Source organism: Talpa occidentalis, unplaced genomic scaffold (assembly GCF_014898055.3).
Source record: "Talpa occidentalis isolate TD23 unplaced genomic scaffold, MPIMG_talOcc4v2.1 talOcc4.17, whole genome shotgun sequence".
In the NCBI taxonomy this organism is placed as follows: domain Eukaryota; kingdom Metazoa; phylum Chordata; class Mammalia; order Eulipotyphla; family Talpidae; genus Talpa; species Talpa occidentalis.
This window is the reverse complement of record NW_023601754.1, coordinates 58,842,963-58,859,853: the sequence shown is the minus strand read 5'-3', so window position 1 is coordinate 58,859,853 and position 16,891 is coordinate 58,842,963. Positions and strand designations below refer to the sequence as shown.

Below are 16,891 nucleotides of genomic sequence, written 5' to 3'. Positions count from 1 at the left end.
GGGTTTTGCTCATCAGAGTCTAACTGTAATTATTGTAATAATCATCATGGAATCTCTTTGATCTAGGAAGCCCACAGGACTTTCTCAAGGCGTTTGTTAATACTAGCTTCTATATGAGTTTACCTTCCATATTGAGTCCTAGGGCAAGTTGGGGTTAAGTAGGCAGCCTCAGGACAGTACAGGCAGGGGCTGGAAGAGAGTTAAAGAGGCTTCTGAGACAAGTTCAGTAAATTCTAAGAGGTGCTAACCAAAACATACTCCAGAGATGAGGTCAGAAAGTCCAGGAGCACTAAACAAACAAGGATAGTAACACTTGAGAGAACAAGACCTTGGACAGGGGAGGCAAAGGAGAAACTCTGAGTTGGGAAAATGGGCACATCTGCGGAAGGAGTAGAACCACTAGGAGAAAGAGCCAATTACAAAGTAGGATGATGAGATTTTAGAGTAGAGAAAAAAAGGTTTAAATATGCCTACACACGGGCCCATAAAAGCTTCTTTGCCCCTTCCCTCGGAGGACCTGCTTTCTTCCTTTAAAATAAACTGTTCTTTACTTAATTGACTAAAGTTTGCTTCTCTCTGCTTAGTTATCTAAAGACTCTGCGAATTTCATTTTACGACTTTGTGATAAAAGAACCTGCGGTGGTTCAAGGGCTAAATTTACAGCGCACACCGGCGTCAGTGACAGGTGCCATGGCTGTTCCTCATCCTAGAGAGGTCAGAAACAGGTGGGTCAGAAAAGCGAGCGATTGGGCAGAAAAGATCTTGTAAAACTGCGAGGTAAGGAAATAGAGAGCCCCCCCCCCCTTCCAGTTTTGTTTTCACTACTATCTCTCTACCTGAATTACCACTTTGCTGAGGAAAGGAACCAAATTTACCCTCAAATGGAACTCGGGATTTTGAGTAATACACCACCCTGGACATTTTAATTACTGAAATAAGTATGTTTTCTGTCACTAGGAGTAACAACACAAACTTTTTTTTTAAAGAGTGTTGAGAAAATCCATAAATGTGTTTACAATATGTAGAGGATAAAAAATGAAGCAAAAGGACAGACAAAAAAAAAAAAAAGAGCACAAATAAAAATAAACCTGTGGGTTCTGACAACAGAACTGGGGTGGAGGAGAATTGTTGTGGGTGACTGAAGCAAAGGGTGGAGAGGGCCCCTGGGGACTCTGGTGGAGGATTATGAGTATTTTGTGGTGGGTATTGTCTGGTAACATATTTCAAGAAGTGTGAGCCGGTACTCTTAAAACATACATAGTGACACAAAGCAATGATTAAAAAAAAAAATTGAAATGATTGAAAAAAAAAAAAAGCCAGCCTTGCACAGTTGGTTTGGATAAGCAATAGCAGGGCAAGAGCAGGGAAAACGTAAATTGATTTCAGAGAGCATTCGGGTAGTGAATATATGTACACAGGTTATAGGTTAGTTTTTGTACGTTTGTTCCACTTCCTAATCGGTGTGTGGGTGTCAATCATGCACTTGTTATAGGTGATTCATACTCCAATGAAAAGCGAGTATTACCACATATAATTCCTTGGTAGTAATCTTCCCTTCAATCTCCCCTTCTTCTTCATAAAATTAATTATGCATCATTGACAACTGTTAATAAAGTTTGGGCTTTACCAGCCATGGCCACTAGGGGTCATGAAAGGGCTTGCCATGGTCCCTGAAACCTTAAGCACCCGTGGGCTTAGGGGTTAGGCATTACATAATCACCAGCGTGACCAGATTTTTTTAATCCTGCTTCAAAGCATATTTGTTACTTGTCAATGCAGGTCCAACACCAACCTCACTCTATTGCCCCCTGACCTTGCCAGTGCAAAGGGACACACACAGTTAATTACTAGGCAGGTTTCATATATGCAACCTCTCTCTAATAGGTACTGTTTGGGAGGAAAATCTCAGCCTGTGTGCTTCACACCTTTTTTCCTGGGACAGGATTGTTCAAAGAGGAGGGCTTTGCTCTGAAGTGTGAGGTGGGAGACCTGTGACAGGGCGGTTAAGTGGCTTTGCTTCTAGGGTCTGTGTTAGGGGATGGCGGAGGCTGCACGTGTGGGGTTCATTCTTTTTGTCCCAGCTGACATTGACGCTGGTGTATCCGTGTCCTATCATGTCCCCCTCCCCTTCAGTAGTCTCCAGAATTGGGATTTGGGGGGGTCAAAAGTGAGTATGTTTTGAGTCTTTGGATACAAAATTTCCCACTTTTTTTTTTTTTTGCAAGTTTGAAGCAGCGTTGATAGGGGTCAAAAGCAGCCGCCAATGACTGCCTTTCAATTTTGGCTTTCAAAGATCTCTAACTCTATCTGTGGGGTGAGGTTATATCGATAGATCTGTATTATATTTAATCTAGAAAATCATATATGGGGTGGGGTTATAGGTTCATATTTAATCCACAAATATATTAAAATGTATATTCAAATTATGCTTATTAAAAGTATTTATACATGTGAATTATATAAAATATATTTTCAACTTGATTTTACTCAAAACAAATATTGGACATGATAGGGGAGCATTGAGTCTTAGCATCATTTACCTAGTTCCAAACTATCTGGGAGCTTCCTATGAAATAATTTTGGTCACTTCATGTATGTGTATGTGTTTATGCTGGGTGACTTGGAAAGGAAGGCTTGGTATGAGAAATGAAATTTTTAAGATTTTGTATAAATAAAGGAGTGTTAGTGTGTTGGTTAAATTAACGAAGAAGATCAGAATGATCTCCAAAAATATCCGTGGGCATCTCCCTCACCCTCACTCCTAAATGATGACTGGAAGCCACTGCCTTGAACAATTACATATTCTTGAGACACAGAGAAGTTTGCATCATTTATTTTACGTAATGATTTCCATGCTTTTATCAGAAACACGATAGCATAGTAGGTGTCCTTGATTTATTTTTTTGGTGCAGATTTAAAATGAAGTGAAACAATTCTAACCATCCTTTGTGATATTTACTAGCAGTCAGACCCCCTCCTCCTTAGTACTGGGTGAAGTTGGCTGTGACATGCTCATGGTTGAAGGGGATGTAGTCAGCAACTCCTGGAAACAGAGAATCACGTGGTGCATGTAAACATCCCACCTCCCATAGGATCAGCTGGTTATATTATGTACATATACATGTTATCACTGTATTAACAATTATTGCATATATACAGACAAACTCAAAAAAAGAACGCATTATATAAGGGAATGAAGGAATGTAGCTTCAAACTGTGAAGGAGATGCCCTGATTTCTTCTCTTACCTTCATTCAAAGGTGTTTTGCCACTCAGGAACTGCCAGTATGTCTTATGATTAACATTTTCAGCAATATCATTAATGGATGAAACAACAAGACCCCAAGATGTCATCGTGGTTTTAAATCTGCAAGAATAAAATTATATGTGATTAGCACTTCACTTTAGTCAGATAATAAGTTAAGATGAAGGGGCAGAGGTATTACAAATGCTTTAGAGATGTGATAAAATCGTGCTTCAAAGAGAAATGCAAATAGTAAATATCAAGTGATTTCACTTAAATTAAATCAACTTAATTGATTTAATTGTCAAAAAACAAGTTTTAAAAACACAAATGTCCAATGGACAGGTAGGGTGAATGATGGGAGTATTTGAGATTGAATAGCTAAAAATTGTGCAAAATTGAAAATTGTAGTCTTCAATAATTTTCAGTCACATGGTAAATGATTATGTAATCATGTTAAGTGGAAATGCAGACTGTAGATTTCACATGAAATACGTACTGATCCTATGTATATGACGAATGACCAGCACTTGTAATACACATAGGAAAAACACCCACAAAATGAAAATATATCAGTAGTCACTATATTTGGATGGACTGTAGATGTTTTGTTTTCTTCTTTATACTTTTTCCTTTCAAAATTTGTGTGAGGTGACTTTATTACATTTGCAATCAGCTCACTGTCAAGTTCTTGGCCCTTGTCAGTCTCTCCTGACATCTTACAGGATGTGGGGGGTGTCTCTGCAGTGTCTCCTCTTTTCCTTTCCTGACCCAGTGTTTCCCCTTTACTCCTCCTGTGTCTTTGTCTTCTCCCTATTTCCCTGCAGCTTCCCCTTTTTGTAAGTATCAACATCCTGTTCGGTCTTCTCTGTGATTAATTTCTGCATTCTGCATTTTCCGTGCAGGGCAGTTGAAAGAACATGAGCTTTAAAGTCAGTCGACTCTTGGTTCATCTCTCAGCCACATGATCTGTGGTCTTTCAAATATTACTTAACGTCTGTGGAACTACATTGCTTTTCCTGTAAAATGGGAACAATTTGACCAGTCTCCTGATTTGGTTGGGAGCATGTATCTGCCACCTTCCGCACAGTTCCTTAACTTCAGCAATCACCTCTATGTGATCACTCCCCAATGTCTCTCTTGTCCTAGCCTCTTTTTTCTAGGATTCTACCTATGTATCCAAAAGCTTCCTAATTTTCTATTTCAAACACCTACAATTAAATAGATATAAAGAAGTTTTTTTTTCCCCTGAAATCCATTCTTTTTTTTTAAGATTTATTTATTTATTTATTTATACAAGCACTGGGTACAGTCAGAAGCGCGGGAGGGTGAGAGAATTCACCAGAGCCAGAGCGGGGAGCAGAACAGGCAGAAGGACCGAAGTACACTGCTGAGGGGAGCAGCGGGCGGCAGGAGAGATCTGCGCGCCATGCTGGACCCTGGAGGGTGAGAGAATTCACCAGAGCCAGAGCGGGGAGCAGAACAGGCATTAGGACCGAAGTACACTGCTGAGGGGAGCAGCGGGCGGCAGGAGAGATCTGCGCGCCATGCTGGACCCTCCTCCGGTGGCTGGGGAGCAGCCAGGGATCGAACTGGTGCTGCAGAGGCTGTGGGCAGCCTCGCAACCCAGTGCTCAACCGCTGCGCCACCGGGGAGGCCCTGAAATCCATTCTTTCTTCCTGACACTCCTATCAGTAGTTTGGAAACTTCTTTCTCTGGGCCCCCACATCCCACACTCAGAGTGATATCAGGACTCTTCTTTGGTGTGACTCCACTTACCCCAGATGGACTTCTCCTCACTTAACAGCTTCATTACTAGAGTCATATCCTCGAATTCCCCTTCATGGTCAAGCTGGCTGCTCACTTACCCTGAATTCCTTGCTCATTTTTGTCTCAGCCACTTGGTTCTTGCCATTTTCTTCCTAGATACCATCCTTCCATACTTTCCAGGCAGTACCTGTTTTTGGAATGTGGCCCAAAGCCACAAGACTTCCTTGACTAGTCTACTCCATAATGCACTCTCTCCTTTGAATTCCCATCTTTAAAATATTGTATATTGACTTGTATGGTTTTAATTTTTCATGAAAGCCTTGGCTAGTAACTAGATTGCAGGCTCCCTAAAGGGCTAATAAATAAAAATCTGTTAAATTAAAGGAAAAATAGTACAAAAAATAAAGGAGAGAGAAAAAAATGGAAATTCCGGTTTTGGCTGGGGGAGTGGTGAAAGCCACATGTGCGCTCACCTGAAAATGGGATTTTTGCGCTCTGCTTCTTGTAGGACAACGAGCAGCACCGAGCCGCTTCTCACGCTCACGTCAATGGTCACATTGAAGAGCAGGTCCACACCCCTCAGCTGGTTATTTATGGTGTATGTGACAGTGATGTTGGATGCCGAGGTGGGAGCAGGGCTAGGATGGTTGGGTTGAATTGGTTTTACCTCATGATCTGTAAAGAGCCAAGAGGCCATGCTTGTTAAAGATTATAGGGTTAGGAATCTAGGAGCAAACTTTCGTTGTTGGCAACTCATCCCAGAAGACATGTCCAGAAATGGCAGATTATTGAGCGGAACCAGTGTAATCTACGAAGTGCTCACTTTCATCTAGAGAAGGGATGACAGCTGAAGGACTGATGGTTTTACAGTGAACACTTATTTTGTTAAAAGAATTTGTAAACTGAAGGCAGCTTGAGGATCCAAGTCATGCATTTATTTGATACACTTCAGGAGCTAGGATTTTTTGTTCATCCTAAGAATCTGAAAGCAAAGATAGTAAAGTTTTAGACCATTTAACAGGATACTGGTGTAGAATCTAGAAAGGACTCCATGGATCTTCGCTAAGGTTGGGAGACCACTGGGAAGCAGCGTAAGGAATTAGGTGGATGTGGCTGTGTTTGAAATGAGTGGAATCAGGTTGCTTAATGTGGGCCCTGTGATTTATACTAACATAGACAAAGAGCTTATTCATCTCTGCTTATTTCAGGAAGTCCATGCAACCTATGATGAATCATACCTTATATTAGTATGTAATTAGAAAGAAGAGGAATCTACACCAAGCACTAGTTACCTCTGTAGTGACAACATTTTTATGTGGAACTCCCACTTTCTCAATGCATATTTCTGCAATATTTGAGTTTCAAGTACCTCCTTGTAATTGGGTAAAATGAAGATATTTCAGATAAAAAGGTGACATGCCAGGATGCCATCCCGCTCCTTTGGTGTGCTGCAAGCACATTTAGATCTTTATTTTTTTTTTTTTATAGAGGCATGTTTTATTTATTTATTTTGTTTGTTTTGTCTATACATGCACTGGGTACAGTCAGAAGCGCGGGAGGGTGAGAGAATTCACCAGAGCCAGAGCGGGGAGCAGAGCAGGCAGAAGGACCGAAGTGCACTGCTGAGGGGAGCAGCGGGCGGCAGGAGAGGTCTGCGCGCCATGTGGGATCCTTCGCCGGTGGCCGGGGAGCAGCCGGGGATCGAACCGGCGCCGCAGAGGCTGCGGGCAGCTTCGCAACCCAGCGCTCAACCGCTGCGCCACCGGGGAGGCCCCACATTTAGATCTTTAAGACCTGACTGAAATATGTTTCCTTAAGCCATCCAGAAAAAAAAATCAAGAATTGGCTACACTTTGCTTTTGCACTATCTGTGGTTTCCATTTCTATTTAATTTTTACTCTATTATGCTAAATATTGTAGTTTTTAAATGTAGTTTCTACATATCTGCTGACTTTGTAAAGATCAGCTACAAGATAGTCCATAACATTTGGTACATTTGTCAAGGAATGAATGACGTTATATGTTATTTGATACTTGGGCTCATGGGCCTTCCCTCTCCATCACCACCCCACAGAATGCTTTCCCCATAGTGGGAGCTCAGTAAATGTGTACTGGATGAATTAGGCAAGAGGCTGAATTCTGAGGGCACGATGGTATGGCTGTGCGTTAGCAAACAGCTCTTGGCAATCGGAAGTCAGATGTGCCTTTGTCTACATGGTAGTGATGTCCATCACGAGTCTATATCCTACTTAAAATCGATCTATCGATACATGTCATTCTGGTCTAAGTTGCCACTTTACAGAACAGGGAGAAGCAGATGTTAAGCGTTCTTACCAGGGCTGCAGGAAACACGGGTCACATCTAGGTATGTCTTGCTTTTCAGGGAAGGAAGAATTTGGGCGATGGCCATGGGATTGTGAAATTTCCCCTGCTGAATCTTGTTGAGTATTATATCCATGGTCTTTTTGCAGTCCCACTCTTTGTTAGGTTTCTCAGGGGTCACCGAGAGAGCCTGCGGCAAGAAGAGGCAGGGAGAGGGAGAGAGGCAGAGATTAGGCACAGTTGCGAGTTCATCTTTATTAACCTTGTAGAAGGATAAACTTGATCACTGATCTTTGGGGTCACCCATAGTCCCAAACTGCAGCTGCACAAGGTTTGAGATGATGGATGTCTATCTCACTCACCACTGCATCCCCACCGCTGCACGAACATCCATCACATAGTAATCACCCCACAGGTCTCTATGCAACTCAGATTCAGGGAAATTGTTAGAGCTGTTGTACTGACTAGCATTTCTTGAATGTAGACCGAGATCTGGGCAAAGCAAGCTTAGGGGGAGCTTTCACTTAGGACAGCCTGGCCATCTAAACACAGTAGACCTCTTTTGTTTTACGATGTCCTGCGCAACCTTCAGTGGATGCCTCCCACGATCTATGATGGTGTCAGGCCCATCAGCCTGAGGCGCCACACCCTGGCCGCAGGGCTGGACCCACGAACTAATCACAGAGGGCCAATCCTAGAGGGCCATCCTTTTGGCAACAGTGATTGATGGGCACTGGCACCAATCGGAGTCTTTCCCTGATGGACACGCATTGGGAGAGAGGAACACTTTTCCCCCTTGCTAGTGATCTGGGACCATGTAAGTGCGGAGATGCTTGTGATCAGCCACTTTGAAGAAGCCCTGCAGCAGGAGCCAATGAGGAAATCTAGGACTGAGAGATGAAAACAAGTAGTTTCTGATGTCATGATTTGAGCCCTTTGTTCTGGTTCATTCTGAAACCACCTAATCTAGCCCTGGACCCTCCAGTTTATGTGAAAGCAAATCCCCATTTTTTTTTTTCCTAAGCAAAAATTATTTAGGTTTTTGTTATTTGCGAAAAGATTCTTGATTCAGGCACCAAGCAACTTGCTCCACTTTGCTAAGTTTTATCCCGTGTGTAAAACAGAAATCATCCTGCCTCCCTTTGGAGGGTCACTTGAGGTTCAGATAGGATGGTTTGCAAAAGCATTTTGTCAAGTGTGATGTGTAAGCTGGTGTTACCCCTCCCGCCCTTTAGGGTCGTCCTGACCATGGCCATCAGGGTGTGTGACTGTTATGGCTTTGTTGATGACCCATTTCCCTGGAGCTTGGGGTGGGGAATGGGAGGGGAGAGAGGGCTTAGCAGTGGCTCTGTGAGGCAGAGGCAGCAGTACAGCGACCAGCCCAGGCACAGCCACATCATCACTGCTAACCTCGGCAACTTGAACTGTGGCTCTGGCCAGAGGCTACTTTACAAGGCAGTTTGGCTTAAGGGATATCAGGCAGAAATTTGTCAGCAACCCTATCTTGTCATTTGCCAGATTCACCCCCCGAATCCCACCAAGTGAGATGTAGCCCGTTGAGATAAAACAATCCAGAGAAGAGTGACACATTAAGCTGTTGGAAGTCACTCATAATTTTGAGTAGAGAAGTTTATCAGATCCCTTTCCAAGTGATGTTCCTGTCAGAGGAAACCTGAGAGCATTGAACTATGGATGGAAGAAGGAGGAGAAATTCTGGGAAGGGGGAGGCTCTCAGGAGTGTCTCTGGGAAGCAATGTGGGTGGCCCAGGCCACTTAAAGAAAAAGGGTAACTTCCTGGAAGAGGGTGAAAAGGACGTTTAATATCACCGTTCTTCCAGGGGAGAGACCACAGATAATTATTGCACAGCACAAGGTAGCTGTGATTTTTAAAAACAAATACCTTTGCAACCTTGTTATTATGGGAAAATGAAATTCAGATAATGTCAATATTTGCCCAAGATGGTGGCAGGTTTGGGATGCAAACCCAAGTTGTTGCAGCTCCAGATTCCTTTGCTTTTCTCTATACCAGAATATTTTAACAAGAAAAAGGTTATATGTTAAGGCAGCTGGTGTTTTCAGACTCCAGGCTGCCTGGTTACACCTTGGATATGGGCCATAAGGGCGCAGGGAGAGGTTATGTATTCTGACTGACAAGAAACCCATGAGGCCCCTGATATCTGGGTTTGGATGAAGTCCTGCCTTTTCATGGGAAAAACTTTAATTCTCAAGTACAGCTTATCAGAATGTACCCTGTAGGAGATAAAATCCTAACTAGAATTCACAAACTAAATTAGCAAAAGCAAACACTTCTCTGTCTGGCACTAAGGTGAAACAAGGTTATTTTAAGTGAGTCACAAATAAACCCGTCTTATATCTCTTCCAAATTGTCTTCATTTCTCTACACAGCTCTCTAGCCCTGAGCCCCGGGCATGCTCTTAATTTCTTGATTTTATTTGTTTTTCTTTCCCCAAGGAAGGGAAAAGAGTTCATGTAGATTTGCTTTATACCTTACCTATGAGGTAGGGAGGAATTAGCACTTACCTGCATTTTACCAGTACAGACACTGAGGCAGCACAGGGAATGAGCCTCGGGTCACACTAGCTGGTCTTTCCTGGAGATATTAGCAGAGGCCTGGATTCTTGATCCTATGGTCCAGGCTGATGGGCAGGACCCAGCCAGAGCGTCAGTGATGTTTACCTGCATAGCGAGGCCGGTGCTGTAGGTATCCCCGATGATGCCATTGTCTTTGATCCTCGTGCTGATATTCTCCACAGTAGCCTTTAATGCCTGACCAAACAGGACTCGGTAACCTTCCTCTGAGCCCACGGGGATCTTGTTGTACATGCAGGTCAGAGCCAAGGTCGCCACTGCTCCTGTGTCTGCAAATCACAGGGGAGGTGAGACAACCACCAGCCCCATACAAGCGTCCTCCCTTGATGGTGCGCTCGGGCCCTGGGTACACATTCTCCTTTCTCTTCAGGGCAACGTGTGAAATAGGCCTTACACTATCTGCATGTAGGGGATGAGGACATGGAGGCTCAGAGAGGTTAAGTAATTACCTAAGACCACACTGCTACTAAGCAGGGAGCCCCGAGGACCCGAACCCAGATCTGGGTGATCCCACAGCTCAGGCTTGTAATTAACGGCGTCTGGAGTATATCCAGCCCCACCTCTCTCGTCTCAATGGTCATCTTTCCAAAGGTCGCCAGATCTGAAGGCCCAGCCATCACCACCTTTCTCTGGTGGCCTCGGCGATGGCTTTCTGAATTCCTTGAGCGGTTTTGCTTGCACCTGTCTTACCACGCCAGCACTGTCTGCTGTGTCTGTTGTTACTGTGCTCTGCGAGCTCTTGGGTGGTGGGCACTTAGTGCCCCCCAGGTACCTAGCACAGGGGCTTCCCACTGTCGGCGCTCCATAAACACACATGGACTGAATGGCAAGCTCTGGTACCACAAGACCACAGTCAAGGACCTTCCAGGAGGCCTCTTTTCCTTCATTGGTTGCCCCCTTCCACTCTCATCATGTCACCTGAGGTTGCCCAACCTTATTAAGGGTGACCGTGTGTTTGAAATCAGTGTTGCCCAAGTTTCCTGAATTGGCACAGATGCCCTGTCGTGGGTGAGGTCTCGGGTGGGAAGCGGAGGCCGTCTGTTCTTGACCCCCGGGGAGGGTATGAGAGTGAATATCTACTTGCTTGTCTGCTAGATCCTGAAGCAAGGTTTCCTTGAGGAAGCATGGAAAAGGGGGTGCAAGACAGATAATGCTCTTGTTTAGAGACTGGCAGGCGAGGAAAAGCGACTGTGAGTGAGGGACGTGGCCGTGGCCTTCCCGGAGGGCAGAGACGGGGTCATTCTATGCAGAGCGCGGGCAGGAGGACGTGGTGTTGTGGAGGAAGGACTCCCCATTCCCAGCAGAGAGAAGGAATAAGAGGGCTCCAGGGTGCCCTCGGAGGGGGCCTCATGAGGGCAGGGTTCAGGGCGTAGCTCTCCCGCAGACAGACGGTTTGGATGTTATCAGGAGACGCACTGAGAAGAGCAGAGGGGGCGCTCCGGTGGTGATCACAGAGAGGCGCAGGATCAGGGGTCTAGACGCTGACCTAATAATTTCGTCGTTTTCCTGGGAAGCATTCCTGACTTGGGAGACTATTTGTTTTCCCCCAGTGAGGTTCTGTAAATGCCAGGCATTCAAGCATTGGCCTATTTTCTATATTTTACTATCTCCTTTTCATTTATTCCCGAACTCACATGTCCAACAAGGAGTTGTCAGATCTCTCTGGTCTGCTGTCATTTCCACGACCCTCCGCTCCTCCTGCGTTGCCCCTCCAGCTCCACCGCTCGGTGCCAGTGTTCCCAGCTCAGGAGAGTGTTGGAAAGTGCCGACCTACTTACCTACATTGAAGGGAGAGGCGTTGGCCAGGAGGGCCTTGGCGAAGCGGGCTGCTATTGGCAAGGTCAGCTCAGAGTTCTGCTGGCACAGAGCCAAGATGGCCAGGCTGGGCCCGTAGAAGGATGTAGCTGGCGCGTTGAGGCCTGGAAGGGGGGAGAGATTTTTTTTTTATAAGATAATCATGTGCCATTATGGGGACATTTGTGAGGAAAAGCCTTTTACATAGAAATTGCTAGAAAATCTGTCCAAAAAGAAAGCACGGTATTGGAAAAAGTAACATCAGCGTCAGAACGAGAAAGTCATCTGGCCCAAGGATGGGATGAAATGCCCTGGGGAGGCCAGCGAGGGCCTGACAATGAGTGGCCTTTCCCCGTTCAATTGGGATTGCAGGTGAATAGCTCACCTGGGATTGTCAGAGGGCACCTGAGTGGAGGGGCTTTGTGTCTCTTCCCTAAGCTTCCTGCCTCCTGTCCTAGGATTAGAATCCCCTGGAAGGATCATCGCCGCCCCCCACCCCTCTATTCTGATGAGGCCGTACTTGAAGGCGCCCAGGTCTCCATTTGTCTCCGTAGACTTTTAACTTGAGTCCCAGCGTCTCGGCAGGAGGAGGTGAGGGCCATGATGGTGAGGGCGAGTTGACCGACGGTCAGGTCTGTAGGGGACAGAACAGAACAGGTAACCCAGGTGCGCTCCGGGGAGAGCACCAGGATGCCCGGCCGTCTGCTTCTTACCCAGATCAGCTTGGCTTTCATGAAAGAATGTGACTAGATTGTTTTCGATCTGTCTTTTTTTTTTTTTTTAAAGATTCATTTATTTATTTATTTATACAAGCACTGGGTACAGTCAGAAGCACGGGAGGTTGAGAGAATTCACCAGAGCCAGAGCGGGGAGCAGAGCAGGCAGAAGGACCGAAGGACACTGCTGAGGGGAGCAGCGGGCGGCAGGAGAGGTCTGCGCGCCGTGAGGGTGACCGGGAAGCAGCCGGGGATCAAACCAGCGCTGCAGAGGCTGCGGGCAGCTTCGCAACCCAGCGCTCAACCGCTGTGCCATCGGGGAGGCCCTCTATCTGTCTTTCTTAAGGAAAGAAGTGTGGAGAAAAACTGAAGGGAAGTCTCATCTAGTGGCCTCTGGATGGCTCGATGGCTTCATGCAGAAGCCCTGCTCCGTTCGGGACAGCAGCAAGCACTCGGGTGCAGAGGCGCATGCATCTCTGTCCTGTAACTGGCGCCTCAGGGCAACTCCTGTGAGGTGGACAGGAGCTGTGCTGGGGAGAAGGTGCTTTGTGATTATCAGGGCTGTTATCACCACTAGTGTCCCGTTATTAGGGTCATCTGCACTTTGCAAAGGAGGAGAGTAAGGCTGAGTGGGGTCCCGTGACCTGGTCAAGGTCACAAAGCTCATGAGGGGCAGAGCGGAGCAGGAAGTTGGCTCTGTTTACCTCCCTCTGGCTTTCTGCCTACCCCCCGCCTCTGTGACTGCTCTGACTGCAAACAGTTTTTCTTTCCAGGAATGTTCCAGACACATCAGGAAAGGTGTTTGGGGGACTCAGGTACAATCAGAAGTGGCATTGGGGAGGGGGGTGGGGGGGAGGGTAGGGAGCGGGGTGAGATTCAGGGAACAGGCTGGGGGGCTCTGGCCCTCACCGGCTGTGTCACTGGCCATGAGCTCGAGCGTCAGGAGCTTCTGGACGTCCAGGTTGTAGGCTCCAGCCAGGTTCATGGCGATGAGGACGCTGGGGTTCGGGAAGGCTGCGTTGGCCGCAGAGCTCTCCATGAGCGCCTGGATGCCGTGAACCAGGGGCTGCTGCGCCGGGGGGACGGCTGAGAAGAGAGGAGTCATGAACTGAACCCCTAGTTACCTCTTCTCAGAAACATGGTTCCTGTGTCCTGCATGCCTTTCAGCAGAAGGCAGGGTCAGCGCGGTTGTCCGCAGGGATGCCCGCTGGGACGCGGCCACTGGTGGAAAGGGCACGACGGTGGAGGCTGTCTTCTGTGACCGGCTTGTCCCTGAGTAACAGGGGGGTCCCCAGGAAAGGGGGAGTTTCCAGGTTCCCTGCCCCACCCAAGGGAGGGTGGAGCTGAGCAGGAAGAGAAGAGGATGCAGAGGAGACTGAGGGAAAAAAAAGCAAAATAAAGCCAGAAGGAGACCTGGAGGAGGCGCATGGAGCCCAGAGACACGTGAAGAAACTGCACTTGTCTTTTGGTCGTGGACTGGGTGACACAGATGTGGGTGAGACCCGTGGGGAGGTGACAATGGCAGGCTTTATCTTGATGTTGATTTTGCTCTTTTCCTTCCAGGCTTGTCTGGTTGTTTATGACCCTTTTTTGTGGGTCCCCACTGGAAGATGCTTTAGACTGTGGCAGGCTTTGGGGCCTTGCTCTGGGCCAATCCTGCTTGGGTGGACTTTTACCCACGAGGGGACGGGTCACTTTGGGTGCTTGATTTAGAAATTAGATTGTTTGCCTTTCCTGTCTTGTTTCCTAGTTGTATTAAAGTTTCTTCCCATTAAAGTCTCATATATTTTGTGTTGATGCGGCGAGGCAGGTTTTGTAGGGTTTGGGCTGCCCCTCTCCCTACCCTGTAACACCTGCACCTTCTCAAATCACCTTTCGCTTTGGAAGTGACGTCTCACTTAGCAACGCTAAGCCATGTGGCCCACAGGCATTCGCTACTAATTTAGCCCCGCCTAGAAATCGCCAGTTTCCTTATGTCATTTTTTCTCTCCTTAATGATGAATAGTCAAGATTTGGGAAGTGACCTGTCCTCCGCAGGCCAGTGACTCCTTGAGTAGTGTGGCGCAGGCCGAACAGCCCTCAGCGTCCTTCCACCATCAACCTCCCTTCCCTCAGTGGCCCTTCAAGGTCACTTAGTCAAATATAATATGCAGACTTAGCCTTTGAAAGAACTTTTTTTTTTAAGATTTATTTATTTTTATACAAGAGCTGGGGTACAGGCCAGAGGCACGGGGGCGGGGGGTGAGAGGATCCACCAGAGACAGAGCGGGGAGCAGAACAGGCAGACTGACTGACATACACTGCTGAGGGGAGCAGTGGGCGAGACAGGAGAGGTCTGCCGCGCCATGTAGGAATCTCCCTGGCTGGCCGGGATCGAACCCGCACTTCAGAGGCTGTGGACAGCTTCACAGCGCTGCGCTCAACCCGCTGTGCCATAGGGGAGGCCCTGAAAGAACTTTTTCTGTGAAGTCAGGAAAGATGAAGCACTCACAGCTTGATAGGCCTGTTTTGCACTCCCTTTCTCATCAGCCGACCTCCGGGCCGGAAGTTCCCCCCCAGCCTCAGGTGAAGGCTTCCTGGCCTCCTCTGTGGACAAGACACCCTCCTCACAGCATGAGCTATGGTTGGGCCCTACTCACAGCATGAGCTTTGGGTCTGGGCGCTGGTCCCCGCGGCAGCCCAGAGCAGGCTCAGGAGGCAGAGGGCGGAGCAGGCCATCTGTGTCCTCCCGTGCAGTCCACGAAACCCGGTGTGGCTGGTGGGGCTCTGCTCCTGGTCTTATATATGCTCCCCTGTGTGGAAGCCCAGGCTGCCCTCCTCCCTGCCAGCCACTCCTACTCAGCTTTACCGACCTCTCTCTCCCCGATAGAACTCATGTCCCTTCCTTATCTAAGTTTACCTGCCATAGACCCTCCACGCTGTCTGAAGGTGACTTGTAGGCAGCGCGGTCATATGAGAAACTTGGGGCTGGGGAGGCGGCTCAGTGCTTGTCACCAAGACCCTGGGAGGTCTGGCTACTGCGTGAGCAGGAAGGAGACTTGCTCCTGGGCCCTCCAGAACTGCACAGCCGTGAATGTCTCCTGTTGGAGCTGGTGTTTGTGGTGATTTGTCTCAGTAGCAATAAGCATCTAATGTCAGATCAGGAGCTTGGTGTGGTGCTGACCTTGGATCCCAGAGTCCCTGCAGGACCACCCCGAGGTGGTCATGCAACTTTGGTGTGCCCGCGCCTTGCACGCGCACTCCCTTGCAAATGGCCACTCAGCCATTGCTGTGGCAAGACTGATTTTGACACAATGGTTTAGTTAGCAAATATCTTTCAGAACAGGAACCACACAGGTCAAACTTTTCTCGCTCTCTTTTAACATATGATTTGTTTCTTTTCTCACATCTTTGTTCACTTTTGGACAGTATTTGATTTCTCCCCACTCAGTTCTCTCACCATCCGCAGCCCCTGGGATCCAGCACCGCACTCCCTTGTGCTCTTCCCTCCCATTTTGTTCTCTTTCCCTTCTTTTGGGGGGTGGCTTTACATGAGTTACTTTCTGCTTTATCCAAAGCACCTTTAGTCCACTGGTGTCTTAAAAGGATGTCTGGTTCCCGCCTGGAGGTATTTGTAGCTCAGGGACTCCCTAACTTGGTAAAAAGTCCCCCAGCTCATGTTGTTTACATATGATTCAACTTTACTTTTTTACTTTTTAAATTTTTATTTTAGCGTAGAAGAACTGTGGTGCAGGCCAGAAATGTGGGGGGTGAGAGGATTCACCAGAGACAGAGTGGGGAGCAGAACAGGCAGACTGACTGAAATACACTGCTGAGGGGAGCAGCGGGAGAGGTCTGCTGCACCATGTGGGTCAGCTCCCTGGCAGGGATCAGGCAGTAGCAGTGATAGCCCTGAGACTTAACCCCTTAGCCACCAGGGAAGTCCCCTGATTCAACTTTGAAAAAACTGTTAACTTGAACAGTAGGAGGTGATATTTTGCATGTGTACTTTGATGATATGAATGATCAAGATGATCTTTATGGGGCCTCCCCGGTGGCGCAGCAGTTGAGCGTTGGGTTGCGAAGCTGCCTGCGGCCTCTGCGGCACCGGTTCAATCCTCGGCTGCTCCCCGGCCCCCGGAGGAGGGTCCCACATGGCGCGCAGACCTCTCCTGCCGCTCGCTGCTCCCCTCAGCAGTGTACTTCGGTCCTTCTGCCTGCTCTGCTCCCCACTCTGGCTCTGGTGAATTCTCTCACCCTCCTGCGCTTCTGACTGTACCCAGTGCATGTATTAACTAAAACAAACAAACAAACAAACAAACAAATAAATAAATAAATAAATAAAAACATGCCTCTATAAAAAAAAAAAAAAAAGATGATCTTTGTGGGGAGGTAAGAGGAAAATATATGTGGAAGGAAAACAAATGGTACCCAAAGGATACAGCTGGAGATGGGGG

General features: G+C 47.3%; 1 protein-coding gene across 1 annotated transcript; it reads right to left on the bottom strand.

The window, feature by feature from the left end:
* Positions 1 to 2,980: 2,980 nt before the first annotated feature.
* CBLIF (cobalamin binding intrinsic factor) lies at positions 2,981 to 15,173 on the bottom strand. The gene is made up of 9 exons (XM_037518299.1): positions 15,095 to 15,173; positions 13,365 to 13,541; positions 12,260 to 12,373; positions 11,724 to 11,864; positions 10,033 to 10,214; positions 7,348 to 7,525; positions 5,487 to 5,688; positions 3,248 to 3,366; positions 2,981 to 3,043 (listed from the first exon to the last, which is right to left on the bottom strand). The coding sequence occupies exons 1-9, from the start codon at positions 15,171 to 15,173 to the stop codon at positions 2,982 to 2,984; spliced, it is 1,254 nt and encodes a 417-aa protein (XP_037374196.1). The 3' UTR covers position 2,981.
* Between the last annotated feature and the right edge of the window lie 1,718 nt (positions 15,174 to 16,891).